At 36.0% G+C, this 27,959-nt stretch overlaps 6 protein-coding genes and 1 long non-coding RNA gene across 10 annotated transcripts; 5 read left to right on the forward strand and 2 right to left on the reverse strand.

The window, feature by feature from the left end:
• The first annotated feature begins 4 nt into the window (after positions 1–4).
• LOC103873092 (UPF0496 protein At3g49070) lies at positions 5–6,667 on the forward strand. The gene is made up of 4 exons (XM_009151521.3): positions 5–376; positions 541–621; positions 5,220–5,352; positions 5,428–6,667. The coding sequence occupies exons 3-4, from the start codon at positions 5,304–5,306 to the stop codon at positions 6,492–6,494; spliced, it is 1,116 nt and encodes a 371-aa protein (XP_009149769.1). The 5' UTR covers positions 5–376; positions 541–621; positions 5,220–5,303; the 3' UTR covers positions 6,495–6,667.
• LOC108872318 lies at positions 3,429–5,220 on the reverse strand. 2 transcript variants are annotated; one of them, XR_001959091.2, is made up of 3 exons: positions 4,372–5,220; positions 4,225–4,287; positions 3,429–4,130 (listed from the first exon to the last, which is right to left on the reverse strand). It is a non-coding gene; the product is annotated as an uncharacterized LOC108872318 (long non-coding RNA). The 2 variants fall into 2 exon arrangements; XR_004448403.1 differs by having other exon boundaries at positions 3,429–4,287.
• Positions 6,668–8,451: 1,784 nt separating the features above from the next.
• On the forward strand, positions 8,452–11,672 carry LOC103848556. The gene is made up of 6 exons (XM_033272957.1): positions 8,452–8,560; positions 8,627–8,751; positions 8,965–9,046; positions 9,118–9,229; positions 9,299–9,456; positions 9,542–11,672. Exons 1-6 carry the CDS (start codon positions 8,538–8,540, stop codon positions 9,726–9,728), a joined length of 687 nt encoding a protein of 228 aa, XP_033128848.1. The 5' UTR covers positions 8,452–8,537; the 3' UTR covers positions 9,729–11,672.
• Positions 11,673–11,930: 258 nt separating this feature from the next.
• LOC103873093 (U-box domain-containing protein 32) lies at positions 11,931–16,354 on the forward strand. Of its 2 annotated transcripts, XM_009151522.3 has the most exons (10): positions 11,931–12,364; positions 12,716–12,837; positions 13,064–13,185; positions 13,269–13,373; positions 13,508–13,653; positions 13,739–13,902; positions 14,213–14,359; positions 14,639–15,166; positions 15,237–15,956; positions 16,032–16,354. In XM_009151522.3, exons 1-10 carry the CDS (start codon positions 12,190–12,192, stop codon positions 16,212–16,214), a joined length of 2,412 nt encoding a protein of 803 aa, XP_009149770.1. In that variant the 5' UTR covers positions 11,931–12,189; the 3' UTR covers positions 16,215–16,354. The 2 variants fall into 2 exon arrangements, with proteins under 2 accessions (XP_009149770.1, XP_009149772.1); XM_009151524.3 differs by lacking the exon at positions 11,931–12,364 and having other exon boundaries at positions 13,074–13,185.
• A 169-nt stretch (positions 16,355–16,523) lies between these two features.
• On the forward strand, positions 16,524–22,110 carry LOC103873094 (uncharacterized protein At3g49055). 2 transcript variants are annotated; one of them, XR_004448398.1, is made up of 6 exons: positions 16,524–16,885; positions 16,951–17,027; positions 17,145–17,256; positions 17,346–17,462; positions 17,548–21,894; positions 21,993–22,110. XR_004448398.1 is itself a non-coding variant. In XM_009151525.3 (5 exons), exons 1-5 carry the CDS (start codon positions 16,583–16,585, stop codon positions 17,896–17,898), a joined length of 960 nt encoding a protein of 319 aa, XP_009149773.1. In that variant the 5' UTR covers positions 16,524–16,582; the 3' UTR covers positions 17,899–21,954. The 2 variants fall into 2 exon arrangements, 1 of the variants encoding a protein (XP_009149773.1); XM_009151525.3 differs by lacking the exon at positions 21,993–22,110 and having other exon boundaries at positions 17,548–21,954.
• On the reverse strand, positions 21,834–24,769 carry LOC103873095. Its single transcript, XM_009151526.3, has 5 exons — positions 23,198–24,769; positions 23,049–23,107; positions 22,651–22,779; positions 22,400–22,535; positions 21,834–22,335 (listed from the first exon to the last, which is right to left on the reverse strand). Exons 1-5 carry the CDS (start codon positions 23,903–23,905, stop codon positions 21,952–21,954), a joined length of 1,416 nt encoding a protein of 471 aa, XP_009149774.1. The 5' UTR covers positions 23,906–24,769; the 3' UTR covers positions 21,834–21,951.
• A 1,549-nt stretch (positions 24,770–26,318) lies between these two features.
• On the forward strand, positions 26,319–27,927 carry LOC103873096 (60S ribosomal protein L13-1). Its single transcript, XM_009151527.3, has 5 exons — positions 26,319–26,468; positions 26,884–27,002; positions 27,090–27,223; positions 27,310–27,468; positions 27,537–27,927. The coding sequence occupies exons 2-5, from the start codon at positions 26,897–26,899 to the stop codon at positions 27,756–27,758; spliced, it is 621 nt and encodes a 206-aa protein (XP_009149775.1). The 5' UTR covers positions 26,319–26,468; positions 26,884–26,896; the 3' UTR covers positions 27,759–27,927.
• Positions 27,928–27,959: the final 32 nt, after the last annotated feature.

Below are 27,959 nucleotides of genomic sequence, written 5' to 3' on the forward strand. Positions count from 1 at the left end.
ACGCATAACGACTCTAGAAGGTTGATGAATCGAAAGCCCTCACATCTGAAGATTTCAGTTGTTTGAAGCTCAAATTATCAGCTAGTACTGCGCGGAGTAGATGTCTTTAACTGGTTTGATTATGTTTACTCTAGAGTTTTGATTTTCTTTTCTGGATAAGCATCTGCAGATGACTCTGCCTGAAAAGGCCGGCTGAAGACAGGTACAACCATTAAGACAGTTGTGAGGATGCATTATGAGGATCTCATGCAATTAGTTGGTGAAAAATGTCTATCTCCCTATGTTTGATCATCCCGCTGCTCTTCTCCGCCCGCTTGCTCAAACCAAAACCTTAGATAGCTGGGATAATAAGTACACTGTTAATGGCGGTGTACAGGTAAAACCCCTTTAGATTGCCTTTTCGAATATAATCACTCGTTGCTCGAGTTTCTCCATTTAGTACACTAGCTAGTATAAGTAAACACATGAAATTGCCATCTCTTTATGCAAATCAACAAACTTCCAAGCATTTAATCTGTACTCAAAACTTTTGGTATAAAGGTCAAATTGGAGCTATTCAACTGTGTATCAGTCGGGCATTGCAAAACTGGGATCCACATATGCGGACAGCACTTCCAGCCGGTAAGCAAGATACTAAACGCATTGTAAAATCTGGTTATAATGTTCTTCAGCTGTTGTCAGTATGTCCGGTTAGATACATCGTTTGCTAGTTTTGTTCATGTTTCTTCAAAAGGTGTATTGACGTTCAAGCTTAACGAATTAACGATCAACTTATTATATGAATTACATTACGCTAAATCTTTACTCTTCATGGTCGGGGTGTCCAATTCTCATAAATCAAACAGGAGTAGATTCTTTTGGTTTATATATAACTAGGGGTTGGCCCGCCCTACGGGCGGGTAGGTTTACAATAAAAAAAATTATATTAAAATATATTTTAATTTTTCTAAACCGAATATAATAAATATTTTTTTTCTAAGATCGTATTGTAAATTTTATTTGTTAACATTTAACGTTTGAACAATTGTTATAATTTCTTTTCTAAGATCATTACCTTATTTGTTATTTGAGTTTTTTTTTTAATTCTTAGTTGGTAGTGCATTAGGTTTGGATTTGAAATTAATATCTGTGATGATGATGTTAGCTTTTTAAAAATGTTGTGCGCCACGAAGTGATCGCATGAGGTCACTTGGAGGAGGAACTAAATGTGATGTGAGTGAGTTTGTATGCTTCTGAAACTGATTTATAGAATACAATACTGGTAAATTTGATTTGTATGAACAATTTGGATCGGAGAAGAAGTGTTCGGCTAATATATTTCAAAAACTCTGTGGGCTTTCAAAGATTTTTGTGTTGTTGGTCGTTTAAGTTTGGAATCCATAGTCCGTTTGAGTAAATGATTTGTTGCGTTTAGGAGTTTGTCATTGTTTTGCGTGGGGTATTTTTTTTTCAAAATAGTTGAGATTTGTTCTTATATCAAGTGATTCGTAATAAATTTATGTTTAAACATTTTGGCCTCACGATGTTTATTTTAGCTATTTTAATCTCATAGTGATGAGGTTTTTTTTGTTTTATACAAACAATCCTCATAGTTTAATGTGGGTGACATTTATCCTACATGAAAGTTGAATAGGAGTAATGTGTACTTTGTGTAATCATTTATAATCACTTAGTGTATTTTACGTCGATTGAATGATAATCCAAGGCATAACAAAGTCGGATTTAGAAAGTTGGTAAAGTCTAGATTTAGCTAGGGGCTAGGGCAATGATAATGTTAAACCGATGGAGGCATTAGGAGGGAACATTTGTTCAGCTGTTTAAGGTGGTAAAAAAATATTATCGTTTAAAAATTGTTTTTATGTCCAGCTGTTTTGTTTAATTTCTTTTTGTCAAACATTTGTTCACAATGTCCCATTTTAGTTAGTGTAATTTATCGGATGTGGTTGGATTTTTATCCTGCAGATAAGTTGTAGTGGAAGTAATAATGTCCATTTTGTTTATCTTGTACTCTCGTCATTTTTCCTTGAAAAACTCCTGTCATTTCTTCCTCATACGGTTTTATACTACTTGGGTTTCTCCTAATCTTTTTTAGCGGATGTTAGTTACATATAAATTTGACTGGAGAAATTGTTTCTCTTTGTTCATTGAATATTGAAGTTTATGTTTTAATATAAAAACATGGCCCATAGAGACTTTGAACCGGACCCAATGCTTTAAAAATCGAATCGTGACTGTATCTTCTAACCACCAGTTCTAAGTTGTAATAAAAGTCAGATTTGAGTTAAACCGGCAATCCGGTTAAAACCAGGTCTAAAATTAATTAGTTTTCTAAATAAATTAGTTTTCAAGTTAAAATTATCTTTCAAAATAAAATGATATTAAACTACAAATTTAAGAATATTTTATTAAGAATCACTTTTCATTATATCATTGTTAGTTAAATTCTAATAATTGATATAAAATTTTAATAATGATATAAAATTTTATCATTGTTAGTTAAATTTTAATAATGATATAAAATTTTATTTTGTATCATTGTTAGTTAAATTCTAATAATGATATAAAATTTTATAAAAATAATTTTACGATTATACATATATATATAATTTAAATTTAGAGTAAAATTTAAAACTCAGATTGAATTGGTTGGACCAATCTGATCATTGGCCGAGCTACAATGCCGAGTCAATGTCCGGTCCGGTTTTCAAAACATTGACCGGACGAACGCTACTAAATGTCTGTATTTTTTGTTTCCCAACGACAGCCAGACGTTGCACCAACTACAAAATAGGCTGCACCATAGTTAAATACTTTTGGAGCTTGAACGAAACGACCCATGATCCACAAATGTAAAACTCGTGAGGACCTCACCAAAAAATTGACCAAAAAGAATTGGTCGATAAATTATATTTATTCTCACCTGCAAGAACTAAGAAGCCATAAGTACATTACCGTAAAAGAAATACACATTTGTAGAGAGCAACATACATATATGAATAAATAAAATTCCATATGCCTTCTATCTTTGTCTTCTTTAACCATTCCTCCTCCGGGTGAGCGGTCCATCGCCAGTCTGATTGTGCAAGTTTGGAGAACTCTCTTTCCATTGGGTAGATGTGAGTTCCATAAACGTGATCAGCTTTTCCCTTAAATATATTACGTTTCTGTTGGGGACAAATCTCTCGCTTCCGTCGACAACGTTTCCTTATGATTGACTCACATCTCGTTTAACTGCATCCATATCAAGAATCGGAAAGTAGCTATCAAATAAGACAGTAAACTAAATAGTTCTCCTTTATAAATAGCTGAAATGATGCAAACATGGAACACTGCAACGAAACTAAAGAGAAAAATAGTAGTGTCTCCACGTCTTGAATTGTTAATAAAGCAGATTGTAAACGCTATTTGATGTTTGAAGTTTAAAACCAGGTCAAGCAAACCATATGTTTATTTTTTAGAAAAAACAACAACATTATAGTTAAGCTCCAAAGAAATAGCATACAAATGAAACCAAATACTGAGCTGAAGATGCAAACATGTTAAAGAAACAAAATACTGAGAATATTTGGGGAAAAAACATTGCAATGAAACCAAAGAGAAATAGTATCGGCTCCACGTCGATTGCTCTATGTGCCTCTTGTTGGGGGTGTTTCTTGCAACTTAAAACTTGGTCTTCCCCTGGATTGCTCCCCTCACAGTTGTGCTGTGAAGCCACCGGATGGGGGTGTCTGGTTTGAGGTCCATCATGGTCACTAAACGTAGAATTGATCACACCAACAAACCTTAAGACGTCTAGGAAGCAAGTGGTTGAGTTGGTTAACGTTGTATGGCTGTATGCTAAATCTCAGACTTTTTGAGTTAATGGAAGTAAACTGATTCACCTGGAAACTGATGGTTAGTATTGAGTAATGCAATGGGCTGGCCGTAGTCATGGAACCTAAAGAGCTCAAGAGGTATTGCAGGAGGAGGAGTTGTGATTTCAACAAACTCCGTAAGATTTTTGAAGCGAATGACGACAGGGAATCTGACAGCTTGCAGTCGATGTTACTCTTGTAACATCAAAACCACTCCAGAAAGTGTGTAAAACTGTTAAACCGATGCACAATGATAGACGCTTGCAGAAGAGTGGACTTGGGAGAGTGAAAACATGAAACGCCACTGTAAGTATATGTTGACGAATAGGAAAACGAATATGCGTAATGAATGAGAAAATATGAGTCTAACCTTCTCATCAAGCAGAAGAATGTCAACTTCCGTAAGCTCCGCCTCATTGCTCGACGTTCCGATCTACAGAAAAACACAGAAAAACGTTACTACCGTTTGAGAACGATGACAGGACTTCAAATCAGTAATAAATGTATGCGATGGAACCATTTTTGCAGGTTGTTTTGTAAGGAAGGAGAAGGGTCCAACCAGGTGACCCTGTGAGATTCTGAGTTTGCTGCATCTCTATTTGTAGTGGAACAAATTAGAGATTAGCGATAGAGGTTAGGAAAGGGGTGATAAAATTCAACGTAGTGGGAGAGCTGGAATGATAAATTTAATGGCAAATCATAATGATAAGTTTCAATGTCGAAGAAAAGCGTTACAGAGGAATCGAAAAGGGAGACGACAACCGTCAAAGGAGGAGAGAAGTTAGCTAGGGCTTTTCTGTTCAAAAGAGAGTTTGGGTCTCGTCATCTCAACCAAACATAGACGGCCCAAATTGAAATCAAGAGAGGTGGCTCACGGAAATTAGATATGGACAGGTGTCCAAATTTGCCCTATGGACATTGATGAAGTGGCTTCATAAGGAGAGAGGCAAGTCAACTTTATTGTATAAGATTTCCAATTTGAAAACTTGAAACATCTAGATGAAAACGAAATTGGATAAACTCTCTACCGCACCTTCCAAATTTGGCAAGCATGGACCTATGAGTTTGCGTAAAGACTTTCCATAAAAGTGCAATGAATGGATAGGAAACGCTGTTGATAACTTGTTGTATCCACTTGGATGCCCTCTTTTACATTACTTGCAATAGATGCATCGACTTCTCTATATTTCTTCACTCCCACTACAAGTACTAATAAAACTATTAGTTTCCCATCAAAATCCTTGGATATCCCTATTTCTTGCAATCTAAACAAATATTTCTTTTATTTTCCTCTCATTTATGATAATTATATCACATGACGAACTACATAATAAAATCAAACCATCTTCTTCTTCTCGTTCTCAGTTTCTTCTCCCAACATCATAAACCAAAAGCTCTCCACTCAAAGATAAAATAGATTTTGCCTCATCCAAGATCTCAAGGAATATAATGGGCGTAAAAGTTTCATCGAAGATCAAAAGGCTTCTTGCATCCACAGGTTTTTAAATTTATGTTTCATTTTTTTTGTTACCACTGATGTTTTTACTACAACGTTCTCTATATTTTGATACAGCTTCAGGAAATTCAAGTCCCAAAGATGGTGATGACGTGGACGTCAGAGAAGAATATGCAAACGCCTTCCGCACAGAATCATACAATCAGTTTTGGACACGTGTCATTAGTTTAAACCGCAAAAAGCCCACCTTGTCTTCTTCTTCTTCACCGATCGAATCATCCTCCACGTCAGCTCGTCTCATGTCATACCGCCTCTTCGCACATAACCTGCTAGAACCGGGTCCGAACACCGTCAACAGAATCCTGGATTTATCCCGGGTCAGACGACCCGCTCGTTCTCTTCTTGCTGATTACTTCTTGGAGACGGCAAACGCTTTCTTGCTTTGCACGTTATTACTTAAAAACATTCATCGTCTCCGTTCTAAGTACGAATCTCTGAAACCAAAATTTCATTCGGAGACACATAGTTCGTTGGCTTTCCTTGACCAATTCACGGAGCTATCAAGATGGTTCGACCCGTTTATCTCGTCGGGTTCGCGGATTCAATTAACCAGAACCGGCTGCTTAAGCCTGCTAAAACGGTTAGAGTCAAGCCGAGACAAGACACGAACCAAACTCAAGCTCATCAACGGACTAACTCATAGCTCAGGCCTTCTCGTTTTGGCTCTAACCACCACGTTGATTGTTACCATCGCCTCCCACGCCTTTGCTTTGTTCATAGCCGGTCCGACCCTTTTAACCGGTCGATTCAAACCGGTTGGTCTAAGGAATAAGCTAACGAAAACTGCGGCTCGTCTCGACGTGGCAGCGAAAGGTACTTACATCTTAAGCCGTGATTTGGACACGATAAGCCGGTTAGTGACGCGGATAAATGATGAAGTGGAGCACGTACGAGGCATGGCTGAGTTTTGGGCTGGGAGAGGATCGGGTCGGGTTCGAGGTGGGGAAGAAGTGGCTCGAGAGTTGAAGAGATGTGAAGAGAGCTTCAGTGAAGAGCTTGATGAGCTTGAAGAACATATCTACTTGTGTTTCATGACTATTAACCGAGCAAGGAATCTTGTTGTAAGAGAGATTATGCATCCGGATGATCCACCCGATTGCTCATTCGCTCCCAAATCCAAATAAAAATCTACTAATTTATATTTATATAGTTGATTACCATTTTAATTTCAAGTCCCCTTTATAGGCCAAAATGCATGTATATAGTAAATTTAGTCAAAGAAATTATTTCCCGAAACCTGAATTTTCTATGGGTGTCTTCAATATAAGATGTAAATTTAATTATAAAATATCTAAAATAAAAATAGATGACCAAACATATAAATCAAACAAGTATTAAAAGGGCGATATACTGATCAGAAACGCTGTCCACGTCGGACAGTTTAATCCACCAATCATATTTATTGTTTTTGCCATGTCACTTTCGTGTTACCTTTGTGGGCTTACTGTGTTTTCTAAAAAAAAACGTGTTGATACGTTTGGGCCCAAGCCCATCCGACCATTGCTATACGGCTTCGACCACGAGCTCTCCTCCCTTTCGCGTTCTGCGAACCCTAACTCTTCCTCATCAGATCTATTCTTCATCTCCTTTGCTCTTCTTCCTCTTTGAACCGTTTCACGATCTGACCCCTAAACAATGAATACATCTTCCACTTCGTTCTTCCTTTACTCTCATTTATGGATTCGTTTTGTTTTTCTCCTTCGGATTTTGTTTATAAAGCTCTTAATCCGCCTTTTATCCTTCAGTTTTTCTTTATACAACTCTTAATTCGAGTCTTATTTTGATTAAGCTTCGTTGCAATGAGTTCCAACAGAAAACCCATCTCCGAGAAACCAAGCCGCGTTGAAACTGAATCCGTTCCCGGACCGATCAACCCCGTTGGAACACCCTATGTTTCTTCCAGCCACTCAATCGTCGATCCCCACTCGAAGCAATCCGAAGGCGAAGCGTCGGTCACCTCCTGTCTGACCAAACTCAGCGGCAAGACCACTGGCTCTTCGGGCGTCTTGAACGGCTTACCTAAATCGAAGAACCCCAATGGTATGAACCCTTATCGTTTCCTTATAAGATTATAGAGTCCGTTTGATTATCATAAAAAAAAAGTGTGAAGATTTGAGATTTAAGCGAATTAGATGAACAATTTTTTTTTTTAAATATATAACTTATATACGGAAAATAAAAAAACATGTGAAATTGTGGTACAGGGTTTGGTCTTCTTTTTGATGATTGCAACGTTCGTATTTTTCTGCAGGTATGATCATTCACAACGCGAAGTCTGTTGTTTCTTCAGGCGTTAGGGGCAAAGCCGCTGTCTCCTCAGGCTTCAGGGGAAAATCCATTGTCACCGCCAAAGTTGATGAAGTGATGACTTTCAAAGATGTGAAATACGGACTTCATGATGGCGAGTTGAAGTTTCGGTTGATCCATTTTTGGGAAGCTCGAAATGTTGTGACGAAGGTGCTTATCGGTGTCGAGATGCTTCTCATCGACCACGAGGTATAAACCGAAATCTTGGTTGCAATTTAGTTTAATAATTGTTCGCCAGGATGTTGATTAATAATTTTAGCTCAAACTTATCGTTATATTGATTGTTGTTGGTGCGTCTCCAAGTTTCCTGACTAGCATTTCTAAATTAATTTCTTTACTGTTCTTAACAGGAGACTGTCATCCAGGGTTTCATCCCAGCTGGGAGGGTAGATACTTATTTGCCACATATGAAAGCTGGTGGCATTTACAGGCTCAACAGTTTTTTCGGGTCTAACAACAAGACTTTGTATCGTGTTGCGGAGCCAAGTTTCACCATCACCTTTTCAGCTACTTCTGTCCTCTCTGATCTAGAAGACAGTCCGCTTTGTTTCCCCAAGGACCGTTTCCGGATCCATGGATATGAGGAGTTCGATGCTGCATGCGACTTGCGAGGGGATCTTTATGGTACGTTCTCACTGTTTTCAAACGATCAAATATAATCAGCATTCTTTGTCTAGGATAATGTTTTGATATATACTTACAATTTTTATGCTTCATTGTTTGGTTTAAGATATATAAATCATCGAGTTTGTTTGTTTTATGTTGCAGATTATGTTGGTCACATCAAGCTTGTGAATGGGCAGGTTCTCAGTGATAGTCTTGTGCTAGATGATGCCGAGATAGCTGCATCAAGCCGCGTCATGCTTCATGTTCAGACACATGAGTAAGCTATCTGTATTTTCCATATTCATGTGTTGTCTCTCTTAACACACGTGTTTGTATGTTGTAGTGGTCCGGTGATGAAGTTGTACCTATGGGACAAGGCTGCCTCAGACTTTAGTGAGAAATTTAAAGCATCTGGAGGAACTGCACGTGTTGTTTTGGTCACTACTTTAAACCCGAAACGATATGGAGGTCCGTATTACCAACTTTTTTCTTTATCGTTTAAGTACATAGATTGGCAAGGAATCTTATCTGGTTAGGTTTGATTAAGTAATAGAACTGCATTTAGTAGAAATTGGAGTAACTTATAGGTTTGGATATAACAAATATAGAGATATACATAATTCTACATCTCATTTTACATTACAACTTTGCATCTGTATTATAACAATGGATCTGTTATAGGTGCCCTAGCTCTCTCCTCTATGGCGCCATCGCGTGTATTTTTAGACACTGATGTTCAAGAAACCAAAGAGTATCTCGCTTGGTAAGCATTCTTTACTTAAATTGTGTCCGTTGTTATTCCACATTGTATTTGATTTTGGGTGTTGGCTGCAGGATGGAAGCGAACTTAGCTGTTGCCAACAGAGTGAATGCAGACGTTGTCACTAAGACTGAGACAGTTACTATTGGCGAGCTCTTTTCCTATATGAAGCAAGAAGATGCCAAGGTTGTACAGTATCAAAACGTATTCAATATGATAGTCTTAGTTTCTTATTTAACTGTTTAACATTTGCAGGTTGCTTGGTTTGAGTGCATAGCAACCATTGGTGATGTTGCGCTAGGTTCACCCTGGTATTACATAGGCTGTGGTGTGTGCCACACTAAGGCAACCAAAGGGCCTACCACTCTTATGTGTAAGAAGTGTGGGAAAACCAATATTGTTGGTGTTGCACAGTAAGTGACTCAGCTGTTCTTAGTGACTCAGGTGTACTTATTCTCATACTTCAATGCACTCATTATAACTCTGCTCATGACACAGGTACCTGGCCAAGATCTCCGTGTATGATAATGCTGATCAGGCGTCTTTTGTGCTCCTCGGTGATGCTGGACATGAGTTGGTCGGAAGGAAAGCTTCAGAGTTGGTTGCAAGATATTTTGAGGTAATTACAAACCTGTGTGCCCCTGGTTTTGAAACTGTATTTTCCAAGATCGTTAGATATATATAGTGACAATTGTTTAATGTATGTTAGGGAAATGAGAATGTAGAAGATGGCCACTTCGTTCCGGTACCTCAGGCTCTTATTGATACCATTGGACAGACTCGCAAATTCATTGTGAAAGTATCAGATCACAATTTGACTGGTAAGACCCAAACTCTGACTGTGACAAAGGTCCTCACCCCAGAAGTCCAAGAAGTTGAAGGCAATTTAGAAGAGAATATGATTGTACCAGAAGCCCAGGAAACTTTGCAGAAGGGAGTTGCTGATGATGAGCATGTGGGCGTTGGCATGGTGAAAAGGGCTGCTGATGATGTTGAGGCAGAAGATCCCAAACGAGCCAGATGTGGCTAGGATGTGTTGAATCTTAGTTTTATGGTTACTAAAACTCTAAGCTTTGTTTTTTTTTTTTTATCTCAGACTTTGTTTTGCAACATTAACTATCTTTTTTATAATCTATTTTGTCTCTCCTTAGTGTTTTTTCCATAATTTTGATGTTTGAACATTTTAGTTTTTTAGAATTGATGCTTTTACGAATTAGGTGGACTTGTGAACTTTGAGTTCTCGAAACCAAAGAAGTCACATAATGTACCAATAAAGATTTATAAAGCACTTACGGTTTTGGTTTGAGAAAACATGTACATCATACATCTTTACTTAAAAAAAAACGAAAAAGAAGAGATGACACGGTTGGTTGTTTATATAACACCATGAGAATACCACAAAAATAAATAGAGAAACAACTTAAAAACCTAAATGTGAACCTTAAGATTTTGTTCGAATATAGGAATTAAGTTTAGAACAACTTTGAAATCAGCCTTTACAGTTAGTTCTTAACCAAAAATTGTTAGATTTTTTTTCTGTTAATGTCGTTTCAATTTGATTAATTGGTTAACATATTGGCTGTTTTCTAGCCATTTTTTATAAATGATTTCAAAATTTATCATAAAAGTGATGTATACATGAGTATTGATTTTATAGAAAGAACTGTATTTTAGTATTTTTTATTAATGATTCCAAAAATTATCGTAAAAGTGATGTTTACTACATATAATAGAAGCTGGAGTACATCATGTATATGTTTTAATAAACATATGATAAACTATTTTAATAAGAACGAAATGTAAAATATTTATCTATATAGTCAATGATATAAAAATTCATATTAAAATGTTAAATAACTATACAATTAGAGTTTTGTCGGTAAGACAATTGTAGTATCATATGAACTCCTTCTTCTTTGTATGAATGATAGATCTTTTGTTTGCACTCGCGACCTACTAATTTTACATAAATAGTATATACATTTATTATCAATTCAAACACCATTAGAATAAATTATTTTTATTTTTATGAAATATTTAATAATTACTAAATATTAATTTTTAATTTATGATAAACTTTTTAAAATATTTTTCTGCACTATCTATTACTGTATTAAATATTATAAACACTCACATATTACGAATACATTACCACTGTTTATAAATGAGTCCAAAATTTATCATAAAAGTGATGTATACATGTGTATTGATTTTTTGCTGTAATTATAAAATATTATAGACAACTACATATATATGAAAAATAAAAAAAAACATTTTAGTAATACTAATTGTAAATTTTGTTCTGGTAGCACTAATCTGTGAGGAAATACATATTTAACTGTCTGGCTATTACATATTTTGTAGGACCAAGGTGATCTTAAATTATTTTCTATATAACACAATATAAATTATTTTTAGACAATGATAATTATCAAATCAATAAAATTTCTTTTTAGTTAATTGTTAATTATATATACTAACAAATCTATTTATTTATTAAGGATAAAAATCTTTTAGTTGCTTTAACATCAAATATGAGAGTTCAGAGGAAAAAAAAACACTTTACAAATTACAATATAAATTATTAAAATAAATATAAATTAATTAATTAAATAAAAATTTAATTATACCAAACAATCCGCGCGTAGCGCGGATAAAAGACCTAGTATACATTAATAATTTGTTTCCGGAAGTTTTAAAATGAACGTGTAACTTTGTTTGAATATCAATAAAACTGTTAAAAATATTATAAAAAAATTAAAATTAATAAAAAAAATATACATCAAGACTTATAAGATTCTCCTCCAAATCTTCTACTACATGTGTGTGTATGTTAGGCTTGTATAATAAAAAGAGGATTTAAAAAAGAATTACAGGTCGCTAAAATTGGACTAACTTGGGTACCAGTGGTGGTAGGAGAGACTATTCATCGAGAAGGGTGGTCACTTTCTTTTTCTTTCTTTCTTTTTTATTTTTTCTTATCTTCCAAATTCCAATTAGGTAAATCGGTTGACTCATAACCGAGTCAGCGACTCAACCCGTCCCCATAAAACGATTCCAATTCGAGGAATCTCCACTAGTTTCATTATTTAAAGCAACTTTCTTTCTATTATGGAATCCTTGTAAATCAAGAGAGAGAGGAAAAGATGGGGAGTATCGGTGGAGACGAACTAGCTTTAGATGTGGATGAGACGATCTTCGTGGCGGTGGCGGAAGATGTGGAGAGGAGCAAAACGACGCTCTTATGGGCGGCGCGGAACTTCTCCGGCAAAAAGATTTGCTTGCTTTACGTCCATCGTCCTGCTCGGCCTGCCTCCTGGAGTGAGATCTTCTGTTTCTCTTTCTCCTCTCTAAGTTTACTTGTTTTTCGGTCAATTATGGATTCTTTGTGGATGATGTATCGATCTGTTGAATTTTCACGGAATCTGAAAAATTGAAATGATCCTGGGTGAAGCGAATAAACCTTTTAATATATTTGCTCATGAATCATGATTGAACTTCAGATACAGGCTTGATGGTGACAGTAGTAGTTTGGTTATGGTGTAATAAGATTAGCTACATTGTGCAGGACTCTGTTGGTTTGCTTGTCTTTTAATGTAAAATCTAATCTCTCCTTGTGGAGATTGATGACTTTCCTTTTACCACTCTGATATTATTTTTGTTTACTTACAGCGCACAAGAAACTTGCTGGTGGTACCTTTAGGAAACATGCTGTCAAGGTCATTGAGCGTGTTGATAAACAAAAAGTGGACGAGCTTATGGATTCTTATCTACGCCTTTTGTCTAAAACTGAGGTATTCATTTCTCTCTCTTTTTCGTGTATTGGTGTTCTAGTTTCATTGAAATAAGGCAACTCCCGTTGTGAGATGTAATTCTTCATATAAACATATAATCTAAACGGGAAAAAAAAAACCTGTGTGTCGTGTTGTTTCGGTCCTCGAATGTATAGAGCCTATTTTATCTTTTTGGCATTCCTAGTCAGGAACCTTCAACTAGTGAATTTGACATAGTTATTTTTAGGTTCAAACAGATAAACTTTGCATTGCGGGACAAAATATCGAGGAAGGTATCGTAGACCTGATTGCTCGACACAATATTAAGTGGTTCGTAATGGGAGCTGCATCAGATAAGCATTACTCATGGTATGATACTATATTTCATCTTATTAAATGTTTTTCATCTGAACCCTGACATTCACATTATCCATTTATATTTGAAATGCTAGGAGAATGACGGATTTGAAGTCCAAGAAAGCCATATTCGTTTGCAAAAATGCTCCTGATTCCTGTCATATTTGGTTTCTGTGCAAAGGTTACCTCATCTTTACAAGGTAAACCCTTTTTGCCTTTTGAAGGTTGCAGAAAGAGTGAATGACGTTATGACACCTTTAGTTAACTACTTCTACTATCCTTTCTTGTTTTATACCTTTATTCATATAACTAAAAGAAATATTCTTAAAAACAGGACAACAAATGACGATAGTAGTAACACGCAAACAATGCCTCCCCTAGTACAGCTGGATTCAGATACTGAGACAAGGAGATCAGAAAAACTGGAATCCTCTTATATGAGGCGAAGATTAAGATATTGGCGTAGCCTCCTTGAACAAGGTAGCGTTTGGCTTGGATTTTGCAAGACTCCGCTGCATATCATATCCTTTGCTATCAGTTGTAACTTTGGTTCGGAATTGTGCAGATGGTGAGAAAGACACAGGTCAACTGGAGAGAGAAAAGGTAGAACCAAGTCCAACTGCTCATTCATCTTCAGGTTCGGGTTCTTCCTTTGGAGAGCCGGTTGGTCCAGAGCCGGCTAGCCCGGATTTAGTTGGCTCAGATACCTTGACTCCCTCAAATCTCCAGGTACTAGAGTCGCTTAGTCTTTACGTTCATCTTTCATACTGATGCTACTGTACTGGTCATGCAGTAACTATAATTCCCTTTAGTGCTTCCTTTGCGTAAGAAGACATTAATTTCCCAAACAATTACAGGGGCCTGTCTGTCTCAAATTGTTGATATAGAGATGTTTCAAAATGTGACTTTGTATAAACGATATATGAGAGTAGTTTTGTCTTTGTAATATATTGAAAGCTCTACCTGAAATTAACATGATGCTGTAACTTTTTAGTAGCATTAAACTGCCTGGTAATGAGATGATCCTGTTGAATTGCAGGAGAGGAAACGTGAAGGGAATGTAGCGCGCGAAGTTCATAGGTATGATAAAGCCATGCATGATATCAGCCAATCAGAGAGAACTGTATATGGAGAAGCTCGGAACGGATGGAAAGAGGATGACAGTACCATGGAGGCTTTATGCAAGGTAAAAACTCCAATTCATTTATTAGTTATCAAAGATTTGGAGATCCATAGATTGCTAAAACTAGGTACGGAACTTCTTCAGTTGATCATATATAGATTCTCTTAGAGAGTAAAATCTTAAGATGAGAAAGCTTTGCCTCAGAGGGCGTTATACATTTTGCTGTCAAGACCTATACTTGAATTGTTGATGCCAGTGCTGGAGATTCTTAAACCACTGGCACTTTGTCGAACTCGTTTCTCTCGGTTTAACTTTTTTTTTTCTTCTCATGCCATCTCGCAGGCAAAAGCCTTAGACGGCTTATGCAGTAAGGAATTGAGTCGAAGAAAGAAATTAGAGGAATTGCTAGAGAAAGAAAAGGATGAAGTAAAAATGGTAATAGAGCAGAACAATGGATTCATGAGAAAGCTTCAGATAGTTCAGGGTGATAATCTTAGGTTGGAGAGCCAGATAACGAAACTACAAGACCTGGAAAAAGAACACGGTGAGAAATTTGATACTGCTATGGAACTCTTGAAAAGCTTCAGGCAGAAAAGGGATGAGATCCGGATCGATCACGAGAACGCGATAAAGGAAGTAAACGCATTGAAGAGATTGATAAAAGGAAAGTCTGTGGAGTCTTCAGGTTCAGAAATGCTCGACTATTCTTTCATGGAAATCAATGAAGCTACTAACGAGTTTGATCCATCCTGGAAGCTTGGAGAAGGCAAATACGGAAGTGTGTACAAAGGGAATCTTCAAAATCTTCAAGTTGCTGTGAAGATGTTGCCATCATATGGCTCCCAGAATCACTTTGAGTTTGAGCGTAAGGTGAAGGACCTTATCATCATTTTGCAGTTTTCTTTTTGACAAGTTCTGATTGTTCTTTTGGTGATTTCAGGTGGAGATTTTAAGCAGGTTAAGACATCCACATCTGGTGACAATCATGGGTACTTGTCCAGAGTCTCGGTCTGTTATTTATCAGTATGTTCCTAACGGAAGCCTCGAAGACTGCTTTTCATCTGCAAACAACGTTCCTGCGCTTCCATGGGAGTCTCGGATCAGGATTGCCTCTGAGATATGCTCTGCACTCCTGTTTCTTCACTCAAACGCTCCTTGCATCATTCATGGAAACCTAAAACCGTCCAAGATTCTCCTAGACTCCAACCTCGTCACCAAGATTAGCGACTACGGGATCTCTCAGCTGATCCCTGTCAATGGAATCGACAAATCTGATCCTCACGTGGATCCACATTACTTTGTTTCCGGCGAAATGACGCTGGAGTCAGACGTATACTCGTTTGGAATGATTCTCCTTCAGCTTCTCACCAGAAGACCTCTCTCTGGCGTTCTGAGAGATGTCAAATGCGCCGTGGAGAATGATAACATCAGCGCGGTGCTGGATAATTCAGGAGGAGATTGGCCAATCGCACGAGGAAAAAAGCTAGCTAATATAGCCATCCGTTGCTGTAAGAGAAACCCATTGAATCGACCAGACTTGGCCGTTGTTCTAAGGAATATAGATCGCATGAAAGCTCCTTTATCAGAAACATCGTCTTACAATTCCAACCAAAAACCTCCACGCAAGCCTCCTTCTCATTACTTATGCCCTATTTTCCAGGTAACGTTTCTGAGAGTTTCTAAACAGAGTTTGATGGTCAGAGAGGATTAAGACTTTGTTTGTGGTGAACAACAGGAAGTGATGAAAGATCCTTTGATAGCAGCAGATGGATTTACTTATGAAGCGGAAGCAATAAGGGAATGGTTAGCGAATGGGCACGATACGTCGCCGATGACAAACCTGAAGATGGAAGATTGCAATCTCATACCTAATCACGCTCTTCATCTTGCTATTCAAGATTGGCATAACCAGTGGTGATTACATTTACTTTGCATCAAACTCGCAATTCTTTTTAGATTTGTCACTTTGTAAAGTATGGAGAAATATATAAAGCCCACATATATATACATATTTGGCCAGTTTATAATTCGAAATGAAAGTTTACTTATTAGTGTCTATTTGGTTTAAACACGTTTCTTACCAGTCATTCTCTCTTGGTGCTTATCTTAGAGTCTTCAAAATGTGTCTACCTAACAATTGCACAGTTAATGTAGAAAAATATAAAGTGCTGAAGATAAATGACTCAGATTGACTGTTAGGTATTCGGTAAAATCAAAGTCTACCAGTCATGCATACTTTGCGTCCTCACTAATAGAGAATTTTGGAGTTAATGAGCAAAGGTTGAAATGAATGTGGAGAGGCTCATCGAATCGATGGAGCCAAGTACAAGTGTGGAGTTCTTGCAAGATGAAAACAGAGACCTGAAGGTCTTGTTAAGGGCTGCTTTGTCTGAGAAACAAGCTGCAGAGAAGCAGTTGAAAGAGACGAACGAGCAGAAGAGATCAGCGCTGATGCAAATCGCAGGAAGAGGGTTGCAGAGCATAGGGTTTGGTTTTGGTTTTGGGTTTAAGGAGACAGTACAGGAAAGCTCAGAAACAGGAACTCTCATCAAGGATGAACAGGAAGAAGAGGAAGATGAGAATAGTATGGTATGTTCTTTTCTTTGGCGACAAGAATCAAACAAAGGTATAATGGAATTTACTGGTGATAACAGGTTGTAGCAATAGAGAAAACAATGAAGAATTTACGTAAAGAGATCTCTCAGCTCAAGCTCTCATTGCAGGAATCAAGGTTAGCTTTATCTTCTTCTTAAGCTCAACACATAGATGATGATGATGGATTATGGTTAAGCTTGGTTCTTGATGAAAATGATAATGAATATAAAATGTCATCTTCTTGATATGACAGGTTAGAAGAAGCGCGGTTGAAGAAAATTACAGAGGAACAAGCTCATGCAATAGAAGAGAACAAGATGAATATCGACAAGCTGAAAAACCGAGAGAGGCTTCTATCTCAAAACGTAATGTATTATTTCCACTTCCTGTTTCTCAGTTGTGTAGTAAATCGCTTACTCAAGTGATTTGCTTTATTTTTTTTACTAAACCAAAGGTAGAAGAGCTAGTGAAGGTAATAAGAGAAGCTGAATCAGAAGCAAGTAGATGGAGAGAAGCTTGTGAGCTTGAAGTTGAAGCAGGACAGCGCGAGGTCGAACAACGCAATGAACTCGTAAGTTTCATTCACTATTCCATACCTGAAAACTTTTCAAAAACAGACAAGCATAACTAACAACAGCAAAACTCTTACAATTCAGATAGAGCTTTTGAAGGCAGAGGTTGAGAAGATGAGATCAGCATTGTCGATATCAGAAGGGAAACTAAAACTGAAAGAAGAATTGGCTAAAGCCGCAATGACAGCAGAAGAAGCAGCTGAGAGATCGCTGCGATTGTCTGAGAGAAGAATAGCTGAACTTCACAGCCGCATTGAACATCAATACCGCCAGTTGGAAGAAGCAGAGTCTTCAGAACGCAAACGCAGAAAGGTTAGGTATCTTTGGTGTTGGCCGTTGTGGCGTTTTCCTGCCGCCGCTGCTGCTTCTGCTGTGACTGGTACTGAGAGTTCTTCATGTATAAGCAATAGAGCATTATTACGATATGGTGCTTGATTTAGTAGCGATTTGCACAAGGTTCTCCTTCAGCTTCTCACGAGACGACCTCTATCAAATAGACTATAAAGTCAATTATGTTCACTCACATCTAAAACTGCTTCTAGTAATCATATATATCTAGTAAAATATTAAACAACACGAAAACAAAATTATACGTAGTGAACACAACTCCTCCGTCTTGCGAGAGTTTACAAATGATAATATGTATAGAATAGAAAACAAAATTAGTTAGTTAATTATACTTTATTTTTGGTTAATTTTCCTAATTATATACTATACCATTTAAGCATTAATAAAAGTAGTTACGAAAAAAGAACTAATCAAGCATGCGATATGCCTAATACTAGGCTTGGGCACGGATCGGATATCCGGGTTTTTGAAAGTATTTGTGATTTGCTTCGTATGTCACGGATATCTAATTTTTTATTTTCTTTACTTTGGAAAAATACGGATATTCGGAAAAATGGATATTCGGAAAAATAAATAGATATTTGCGGATATTTACGAATACTTACGATATCTCATATGTTTTGATTAAATTAAAATAATCTTAAAATTTTGATATAAATTTATTTTGTAAAATATTTTTTTTGCATGATATCTTATTATATAAAGCTTGGTTTTTCATCATTGTGACATGTGGCAATTATATATTTGACATGTGTTAAACTATAATAAGATTATAACATGTGTTAAACTATCTCCGAACTAGAAAATATATAATTAGATAATAACAAAATTTTTTTTGTAAAAAGTAACTATAAGTATTATTTAATAATAGTTTTTCTTTTTTTAAATCTTAAACAAATAATTATATGATAGTGATTTTCCTTTAAATATTGCAACATTATTAAAATCTCTCATAAATAACTAAATATATATATATATATATATATATATATATGTGTGTGCTAAGATAATACAAACAAAAATTATGTAATTGTAAAAATTAATCTCAAAATTTATTAATAGTAGCTATTTATAGATATTTTCCTTTTTATAAATACTAAGCAAAAAAAAATTGTAAGATAATTTATTTAATATTAATTTTCCTTTTCTAATATCCTAGAGAAAAGATAATTGTAAAATATGATTTGATAGTAATTTTTCTTTTAAAATTTTGACATTTAATAAAATATCTCATGGTAATAAAAAAATATATAATAAGATAATAAAACGATTTAAAAAAAATTAAGTTTAAAAATTACTTGATAGTAATTTTTACTAATTTTTCTTCTTCTTAAGAATCCTTAACAAAACGTATTTGTAAAAGATTTATTTATTTTCTAAAATACTCAATAAAATATTACTATAAAAAAATATTTGATAGTAACTTTCTTTTCCTAAAAATGTAAACATAGGAAAAATTGTAAAATGTGTTTAATATTAGTTTTCCTTTCTTCGAATCCTAAACAAAATATTTTTATAGAATAACTAATTCAGTATTTTATGAATAATCACTTTCCTAATTAAATAGTTAATTTTTCTGTTTGAAAATCATAAACTAAAAATAACTACAATTATTCACATCTACATTTCTGATTAAGCTCTCTCATATTTTGTCACCAAACATAATAAGAGTAGAAGAAAAATATTAGGTGAGTTTTTTCACATGTTTTTTTTCATATCTTTGCATATTTTTTGGCACTTGCTGACAAAATAACTAGGTGTTCTAATCTTCACAAGGTTTGTTTTCTTTCTTAAACTGATGTTGATTTTTTTTGTCATAATTGTCATGCTGATGTACGTTAGTTGTTACCACAATTATACTTTGGCGTTTGTTCATCTGTCTAAATAGAAGTTATGCAGTTAAACTATTGTACAAAAGTTAAAATGACTATTATGCTTATATGTGTTTGTTCTTAACGACAATATAAATTTGGTTATATTATGCTGTTGTAGTTAAGTTATTATCAATGTCAATTTATTTATGAATATTCGACTTCTCTATTTATGTGAGTTTTTCTGCATGTCCTTTAATTTCACATTTAAATTGATGTTCAAATAATTTACCTATGTTGCTCTTGCAAAACAATGCAGATCCTATTGAATGCATTACAACAAGGATTAAGGACAAGGATTTTTCATTCAAAAAAAAAGGACAAGTATTATCTCATCGAAAAAGCAATGTTTACTCCAAGGAATAAAGAATGAAACGGTTGGTAAAGTGGATAATTATATGTTAATTTTTCATAGACGGTTAGCAAAAATAATATTTGAGTTCTGATAGTATTGGTAACAAAGAAGAAGTTGAAAATTAGCATATTCTATATCCCACAGGTTTTTAAATATGTTAAAATTTTCAGAGATTCCAAATCACGAACTTGATCTCAAGATAGATGTTTCAGTCATGTTATTAAGAAATTTAAATCAACGAAAAAACTTTTTAATGGAACAACTTTACTAATAGCTAGCCTACAAAACATGATTACTGAAGCATAAATCCTAACAGTGATCAATAATCAACACATTATTATTCCTAAAATAAGTGTCACACCAACAAATGCAAGATATATGGCCTCTCATGGACAATTGCACGCTTCACTATCAAAGAGTCACTACAACTACATGACTTCGAAATTCTTAAACTAGAAACAAAACATATTGGCAGTAGTGTTCTACAAAATATTGTATATCAAGAAATTTTCAATATATGATATATAGAAAAGAGGTTATACTTACACTATTGATGCTATGGTAAACACATTTGATGTTTATCAAGCAATATATTTGATATTTAGCTGAATATCAATAATACATATTTATTGGTGTCGTCTAACATTAATTTTGATTTTTTTTGTTTTTCTTTTTGAATTGTCTTACACAATATAAATAATATAGATAGTTTCAAAAATTCTATATGTTTCAATTAGCTACAATACTAAAATAATTTAAAAAGAGCTATTTATAGAAAAATAAAAAAAATAATATACTATTTTAAAACACCGTGATTATTCAAGTAGAAAACTAATCAACATTTATGTAGAAAAATTGATTATTATACTAAAATAAGTCTTTTACCAATATATACTGAAAAATTCAAGAACTAATGTGAAAAATATTTTCATTCTTTTTATGTTTTTCGCAAAGCTAAAACATCAAATAAAACTCGTGCAAAGCACGAGTCCATATCTAGTATATGATAAAAACTAAAAGAAGTAGTGAATCTACATATTTTGTAAATTTTTTTGAACTTAGTTAACAATTATAATAACACAAAACTTAAAAAAAAATATAATTGTCATAAATGTGTTCTTTTCCTTTTATGTAATACTTTTGTATAAGTAATAATGTGAACAGAATTCATCAAATCATATGTTAGAATAATAATTTTATAGTTTTATACATTAAAATCTTTAAATATAATTAAGATATTTGCTTCCCAAAATTTTAATATTTGTGATTTGTTTCGATATTAATGGATATTGATTTTTAGTATTTGTTTTGCTTCGAAAGTTTACGGATATTCGTAACTTTCGGATTAAATTAAAGCGAATAACGAATCAAATTTAACGGATAAAATGCTTGGACCTACCTAATACGGTGCCGGTCTACAAACAAAAGGCCGTCGTTTCAGACGAATAAGAAAGCTCTTCGATTATTGGGCCTCCCACAGTATAAGAACCCTGCAACATGCCAACGGTGCCGTTCGGTAGTGAATAGTATAGAGAGTCTTGGCTCGTTGTTTCGGCAGACAGAATACAAGTCTTCGAACAAAGACGACGATGGAAGAAGAGAAGAGAGAAGAAAATGTTAGGGTGAAGAAGATCGCTTCATCGTGCGACGTAGAGGCGCTGAAGAAATGCTTGGAAGAAAACAAAGGAGATCACTCCAAGTGTCAGTCTCAGGTTGAAGCCTTCAGATCCTCTTGCGCTCTTCCTCAACCCAAGACTAAACCCTAATTTTCAAATTCCGACACTAGGCTGCCAAAGAGAAAGAGATCTTCTTCTTCTGTAATAAACTCAGACCAATCTGGTCTGTACGATAATGATTGTATGAACATCTGTCTCTTGTTTTTTTTTACATATACAATAAAAACTTTTGATTGGATCATCGAAGCAAATCTGATTTCTCGAATGTTAAATTACCAGACTCGTCTCTCTCAAAGAGACTTTCGATAAGCTCGTCCCAACTAACACCACGGTTCCTTCTTCTCTTGTACGATTGACGAACAGAGGATGATGATGATGATGATTCACCCACCTTTGATGTAATCGACTCTGTTTCTTCTTCTTCCTCCTCTGTTTCATCATCTTGAGTTTTGTCAAATGTACCGTACTCAGATTCTATAGAATCAGCGTGAGGAACATCTAAGGTTACAGCTCGTCTTAACGCTGCTCTATACTCCAAGTTGTGTTCTCTGGCTAACGATTCTTGTCTCTCCATTCTCTGCTTCTCTGGTATCTCCATTCTCTTCTCCTTCTCCAACATTAGCTGCGGACGCAAATCTAGAATCAGGAACAGGTGAAGATTTGTTGGAGGTTTGTGGGAAACTTACGTTGAGAGCTCTCTGAGCTTCTCGTTCAATCCAAATGATGGCGTGGTCTGAAGTTGCGTTACAAGAAAGAACAATGTGTTCGAACCTTCCGTCTACTGGCACTGCTGTCTTCACAACCGGAGGGAATCTTCCTAATCTGCAACAAACATTTACCAAAAAAAGATAAACTTTGTTGAGAACGTGAGTTGCTTTGGAAGACATGATTCTTCTATGTAAGTGTGTAATATGCACAGGTTTTGCGCGTTATGTACCTGCATGGCTTTCTTTCGACGATGTGGTACATGCGACCAGGAGCATAAAGACGCCTAGGATCTTTGAGCATCTTCTGTTCTGGAACACATGTATCCTTCATGCACCTTATGCATAGCAAACATGGCAAACTGTCCACACAAAAACAAAACCCATACCAATTACAAGGAAGCCAGAGTAATGGAACAAAACAAAAGTGTACTAACAAAAAAAAGATATTAAGAAAGCATGCAAACACACAAAAGAACCAATTTTTTTTTCAAGGTTTCTACTTTGCTTTATCAGACCGGAGTTGTGAGAATGTTGTGAGCTTTCTTTGAAAGTTTCTATACGAAAATAACATACTTTCATAAACCCCTCTGCATATAGAATGGTCTAACTACAGCCTACAGGTACCTACCAGAAAAGAGACTTGAATATGTCTTCTAAAGGCGTAGCTGTCCTTGGCAAGAAGTCATCCTAAATCAAACAAAACAATAAAAGAGCAGATACTTTAGATATCAACACTTAGGATGAACTTAGGCCATTTGATGTATTTAACACACACACCTGAAGCACAACAGAGTTGATCACATCCGCATATCTAACAGCCAAGTTCAACGACATACACCTCGCAGGCGCAATAGCAAAACACCTGACTCTCTTCCTCTCAATATTCCCCAACCTATCAGGACGTCGAACCACCAACAAAGCCAGCATCGTAGCTACACCAGACCCGAGCGAATGCCCAGCAAAAGTCAGAGTATAACTCGGATACTTCACCACCAACTCTCTCAAAACTTCACACTCCTCATCCAACACCCAACCTGCAGCCTTCAACAGCCCGTTGTGCACATACCCACCATCAAACTTCCTTTCCCCAAGCTTGTTATCCAACAGCACAGCGTAATCACTCTCTTTCGCCAGATTCAAACCCCTGATCGCAACCACCACATCTTTATGATCATGATCAAGATACAGTACATAAGCTGGAGCACGGCCCTGAGTGTCTTCATAAGTCTTCTTCAGAAGCAACCAATCAGGGTTTATACCGTATCCTTCTGAAGGCTCCCACACAGGGTTTCGGATATCCTCCTCGTATACCGATAAGATGTAACGACAGAACCGAGGAACCGGCTCGAATTCATGGGGTGTTGCGAGTCCCCAGTCTTGGCTGTCGTGGCCAGCTGTGTAGAGACAGCGTTTGTAAGCCCAACGTGCACAGCCGAGACAGTAGACACATTCTAGAAGAGGGCAACAGCCACATAGAATCGACATTAACAGATTCTTATAACACCATCATCATATAGCTATGAAGGAAGGCTAACGAACAAAGGCATAAACTTTAAATGTTGAAACCAAGAAAGTTCGAAACTTTCGGACACCCAACTGAAGAATCTAGACAGAACAGCAGTTATGAAAGGATGATGTAAGAACTGAACAATGATTGGAGAAAATGGGAAGGGACAAAAAAAAGTCAAACTTTGGGAGGATGAAGTACTAGTTGCTACTCTTGAGAGAATATCAAGAACTGGAAGACATGTGAAGAGGATTAGATCTCAATACAATAGACGATTCGTCTGAAGCTCATTCATAAGAAGAGAGAGAGAGAGAGAGAGGGAAGTTATGTCCCGTGGAAAACGGAAAAGAGTGCGAGGAGGAGAAGGAAGAGGAAGAGGAAGATGAAATGGAATTCACGCCACTGTAGAAGAAGGCAAACTCGTGCTCTCTTTCTTGTGGCGGATTACGGCAGTGAATTTGGGACAATTGCAGAGCTTTTGTTTTGTTGGGGATGAGTTGTGTGAAGTGAAGAAATCATTAGACAAGTTTACTATTTTTTTACGAAACTTTGTGAAAGTTAATCTCTAAACTTTCAGTTGATTATGTTTGTTAAGATAAGATATTTAGACTTGGATTTAGTAAGTAGAAGTTTTGTATACGAAACTTAAGAAATGGTTAATTTTTTGGTCATATGTACTTGTGTTAGTCTAAAATAGGTATCTGATCATTTTCGTCGGTCACATAATTTTAAACTGATTAGGTATAAGATTTCATAAGTGGAGATTCTGAAAATTAATCTGGACGTTTTATTTATAATTGGTAAATAAAACAAAAATCCATCTTAGAACAACGAAGTTAGGTGGTTAGACTGTTAGCTACGAACTTATGTATATACTAAGCGGTCAAATATATTTGCTTTCTGTTATCACAAAGCTTAAATTTCCAATTAGTACGCCAAATCACGCAATCATTTCTTTTTGTCTCTTCTATTGTTACAATAATCCCCCCCCCCCCACCCCCAAATTCCCTTCACGAGTTCCAGGCATAATATTTCCCCACTTTATTAATTACCAATTACCCAGAACAGCTCACATGAATCTGAACGCTGAAAAACTAGTCAATTGGTGGAGCAACACATGTAGGTGGCCACCTCATTCTCATCTTATTGTTCACATTCGTACTCAACCAACCCACACAAATGTTAAGGATGGAACAACAAATGGTACATTTCCCGGTTTATTCTATTCCAAGTCCACCGCACGATCAGAAAACTAATACAGCTGAGACCAATGCAATTTATATGATACTCATTCCGTTTCTTTTAATTAACGTTTTGAGTTTATATATAGATTAAAAATATTAATTTTATAATCTTTGAAATAATAACATCGTTAACTATTTAATAAACCACAATTCAACCAAATAAAAAACAAACTACAAAATATAAAAAAAAATTGATAGTGTAGTCGTAAATATAGTTATTTTGGAATGGAAGGTGACGAGGTCAATGTACTACACTGCCATTTTCTTCATACATATACATTTTAATATATCTCTCACTTTCTAGCCAGAGTCGGCCTTTGGGCCAAGCCGATGAAATATACTTCCAGTCGACACAATTATTAATACATTTTGGCCACAATTCTCTAAATAATTACTTTAGTCTAGTGGTGTAATGTATACATGGTATTTCAATGGATGAATCCGGATTCGAGTATTTTCAAAACCATATTTTGTTTAAAAAAGAAACCAATTTTCTTTTTGCTTCTAGCCATGTAATTTTCACGACCGGTTTTGTTTCTAGCAATTGATTAACTAATATTTCTACTTATGAATGAGCCTTAATTTTCTTACTTGTTTCCAGTCTATATATTTTCAAAGCCGGCACTGGTTACCCATCTTCTATCAGTTTAGCCGCTGTAAAGTAGGCATGTGTCCAAATCTTCAAGACTAGGCCATCCACGTAAAATGTTGCCTAAAGATTATTCGCATCATCGCATGCGACGACCACATGATAGAGGTGCAACTTTCTATGGGACCTGGAACAGAGCGATAAGGAAAGTCTAAAAGAATTGAGTTGTACTGGAAGTATGAAGATCTCAAGCTAAGTGTATTATATGCCGCTACACAATTCACTCAGAAATTTGAATAAACCAACATTAGGCCCAAGGGGGGTAACTCCAGTAATAATGTAAGCACTATAATCCATGTTCTAAGATCCGAAACACCGAGATGACCGACCTCCAACAGACAAACTCAAAGTCTAGAGAAATGGAGCTTAATGTGAAATCAAAGACCTCAAAGTCGACGTATCGGTTCTCTGGTTTAAAGTTTGAACCGAATCCATCATTATTTCCCAAAATAAAGGCTTTCTTTTCTAATGGGTTTTCTTAACTGAGTGAAGCCCATTTAAAGAAAGGCCCAATTGTACAAAAGAGTAAACAGGTAAGCTATTAGGGTTTTAGTATTTAAAAGCTGTTTCATCAAAGAAAGCTAGAAGACATTTCTCCCGTCTAGCCGCAGGAGAAAGGAAGGAAGGAAGGAAGCTGTTCTGTGACTTGTAAGACCTCTTCATCTCTACTTCTCCTCTCTGTTCCTTGTGAATTCCCATTGTTGATTATATATATATATATATAATCGGTTAAGGCTTGTATCGTGAGTTCGTTGATTTGCTTATTGGTTTTTGTTAATGAATGTATCGACATTTGAGTGGCTACAGTTGAAAACGCCCTAATGTATTACGACTGTAGACCGAATTTGACAGATTTGAGACTGGTCGCTAGAAAGTCTTCGCTTTTAACAAGTGTTGTCTAGATCCTGGAGATCTTACTAACTTCTTATCAGTTTCGCTTGTTCGATGTTTGCTTTATATATATGTAACTGCTTGGTTATGCACTGTTAAGTTGTATAATATGATTTGTTTATGAGCTATTTTGGTTATTATATTCTCATGGTTAAGATTACTATTTTGGCAGCTGAGGGGAAGAAATGAAGCACAACAATGTTATCCCGAATGGTCACTTCAAGAAGCACTGGCAGAACTATGTCAAGACTTGGTTCAACCAGCCTGCCAGGAAAACCAGAAGAAGAGCTGGTTAGTTACGGTTTATATGTTTCATTTTTTATTTATTTAATACTATAGTTTCTGTATTTAATCTGGACTTTGTGTTTGTTTACTCAGCGAGGCAAAAGAAGGCTGTTAAGATCTTCCCCCGTCCCACCTCTGGACCTCTCCGCCCTGTTGTCCACGGTCAGACTCTCAAGTACAACATGAAGGTCAGAACCGGTAAAGGCTTCACTCTTGAGGAGCTCAAGGTTTGTGATCTCTCCTGTCTTTCTCTTTTTCATGTTTTGTTTCTTTTGTTCTGATTGTTTTGTTCTATGTCTTTTGTCTGATTCAGGCTGCTGGAATCCCCAAGAAGCTGGCACCCACCATTGGTATCTCTGTTGACCACCGTCGCAAGAACAGATCTCTCGAGGGTCTTCAGTCCAATGTCCAGAGGCTTAAAACCTACAAGGCTAAGTTGGTCATCTTCCCGCGTCGTGCCAGGAAGGTCAAGGTACTACTTCGAAACAACAATCTTCTTCCAGTTCTGTGCTAAATGTTTTTTTTTTTTTTTGGTTTCAGGCTGGTGACTCTACTCCAGAAGAGTTGGCCAATGCCACTCAAGTCCAGGGTGACTACATGCCTATTGTCCGTGAGAAGCATGCTACAGAGCTTGTGAAGCTGACAACTGAGATGAAATCGGTCAATGCTTATGACAAGATCCGTCTAGAGCGCACAAACAAGAGACATGCAGGTGCTAGAGCCAAGAGAGCTGCTGATGCTGAGAAAGAGGAGAAGAAGTGAGGAGATTCTTCTTTCTTAGTTAGAAGAAACTCTTTATCTTGCCTTTTATCGTTTTGATCTTAATTTTTGTGTATCAGACTCTGTTTTTGTTATCCTTGAAAGATTTTGCTGCTGCCTTGCTTTTGGATTTTATGGAAAAGATCATTTCACACATTTCTACTTCCTAAAAGTTTATCAGTATTTTTTCAAATTTTAGAATAA

The sequence above is a fragment of the Brassica rapa genome, chromosome A06 (genome assembly GCF_000309985.2).
Source record: "Brassica rapa cultivar Chiifu-401-42 chromosome A06, CAAS_Brap_v3.01, whole genome shotgun sequence".
NCBI classification, from domain to species: Eukaryota; Viridiplantae; Streptophyta; class Magnoliopsida; order Brassicales; family Brassicaceae; genus Brassica; species Brassica rapa.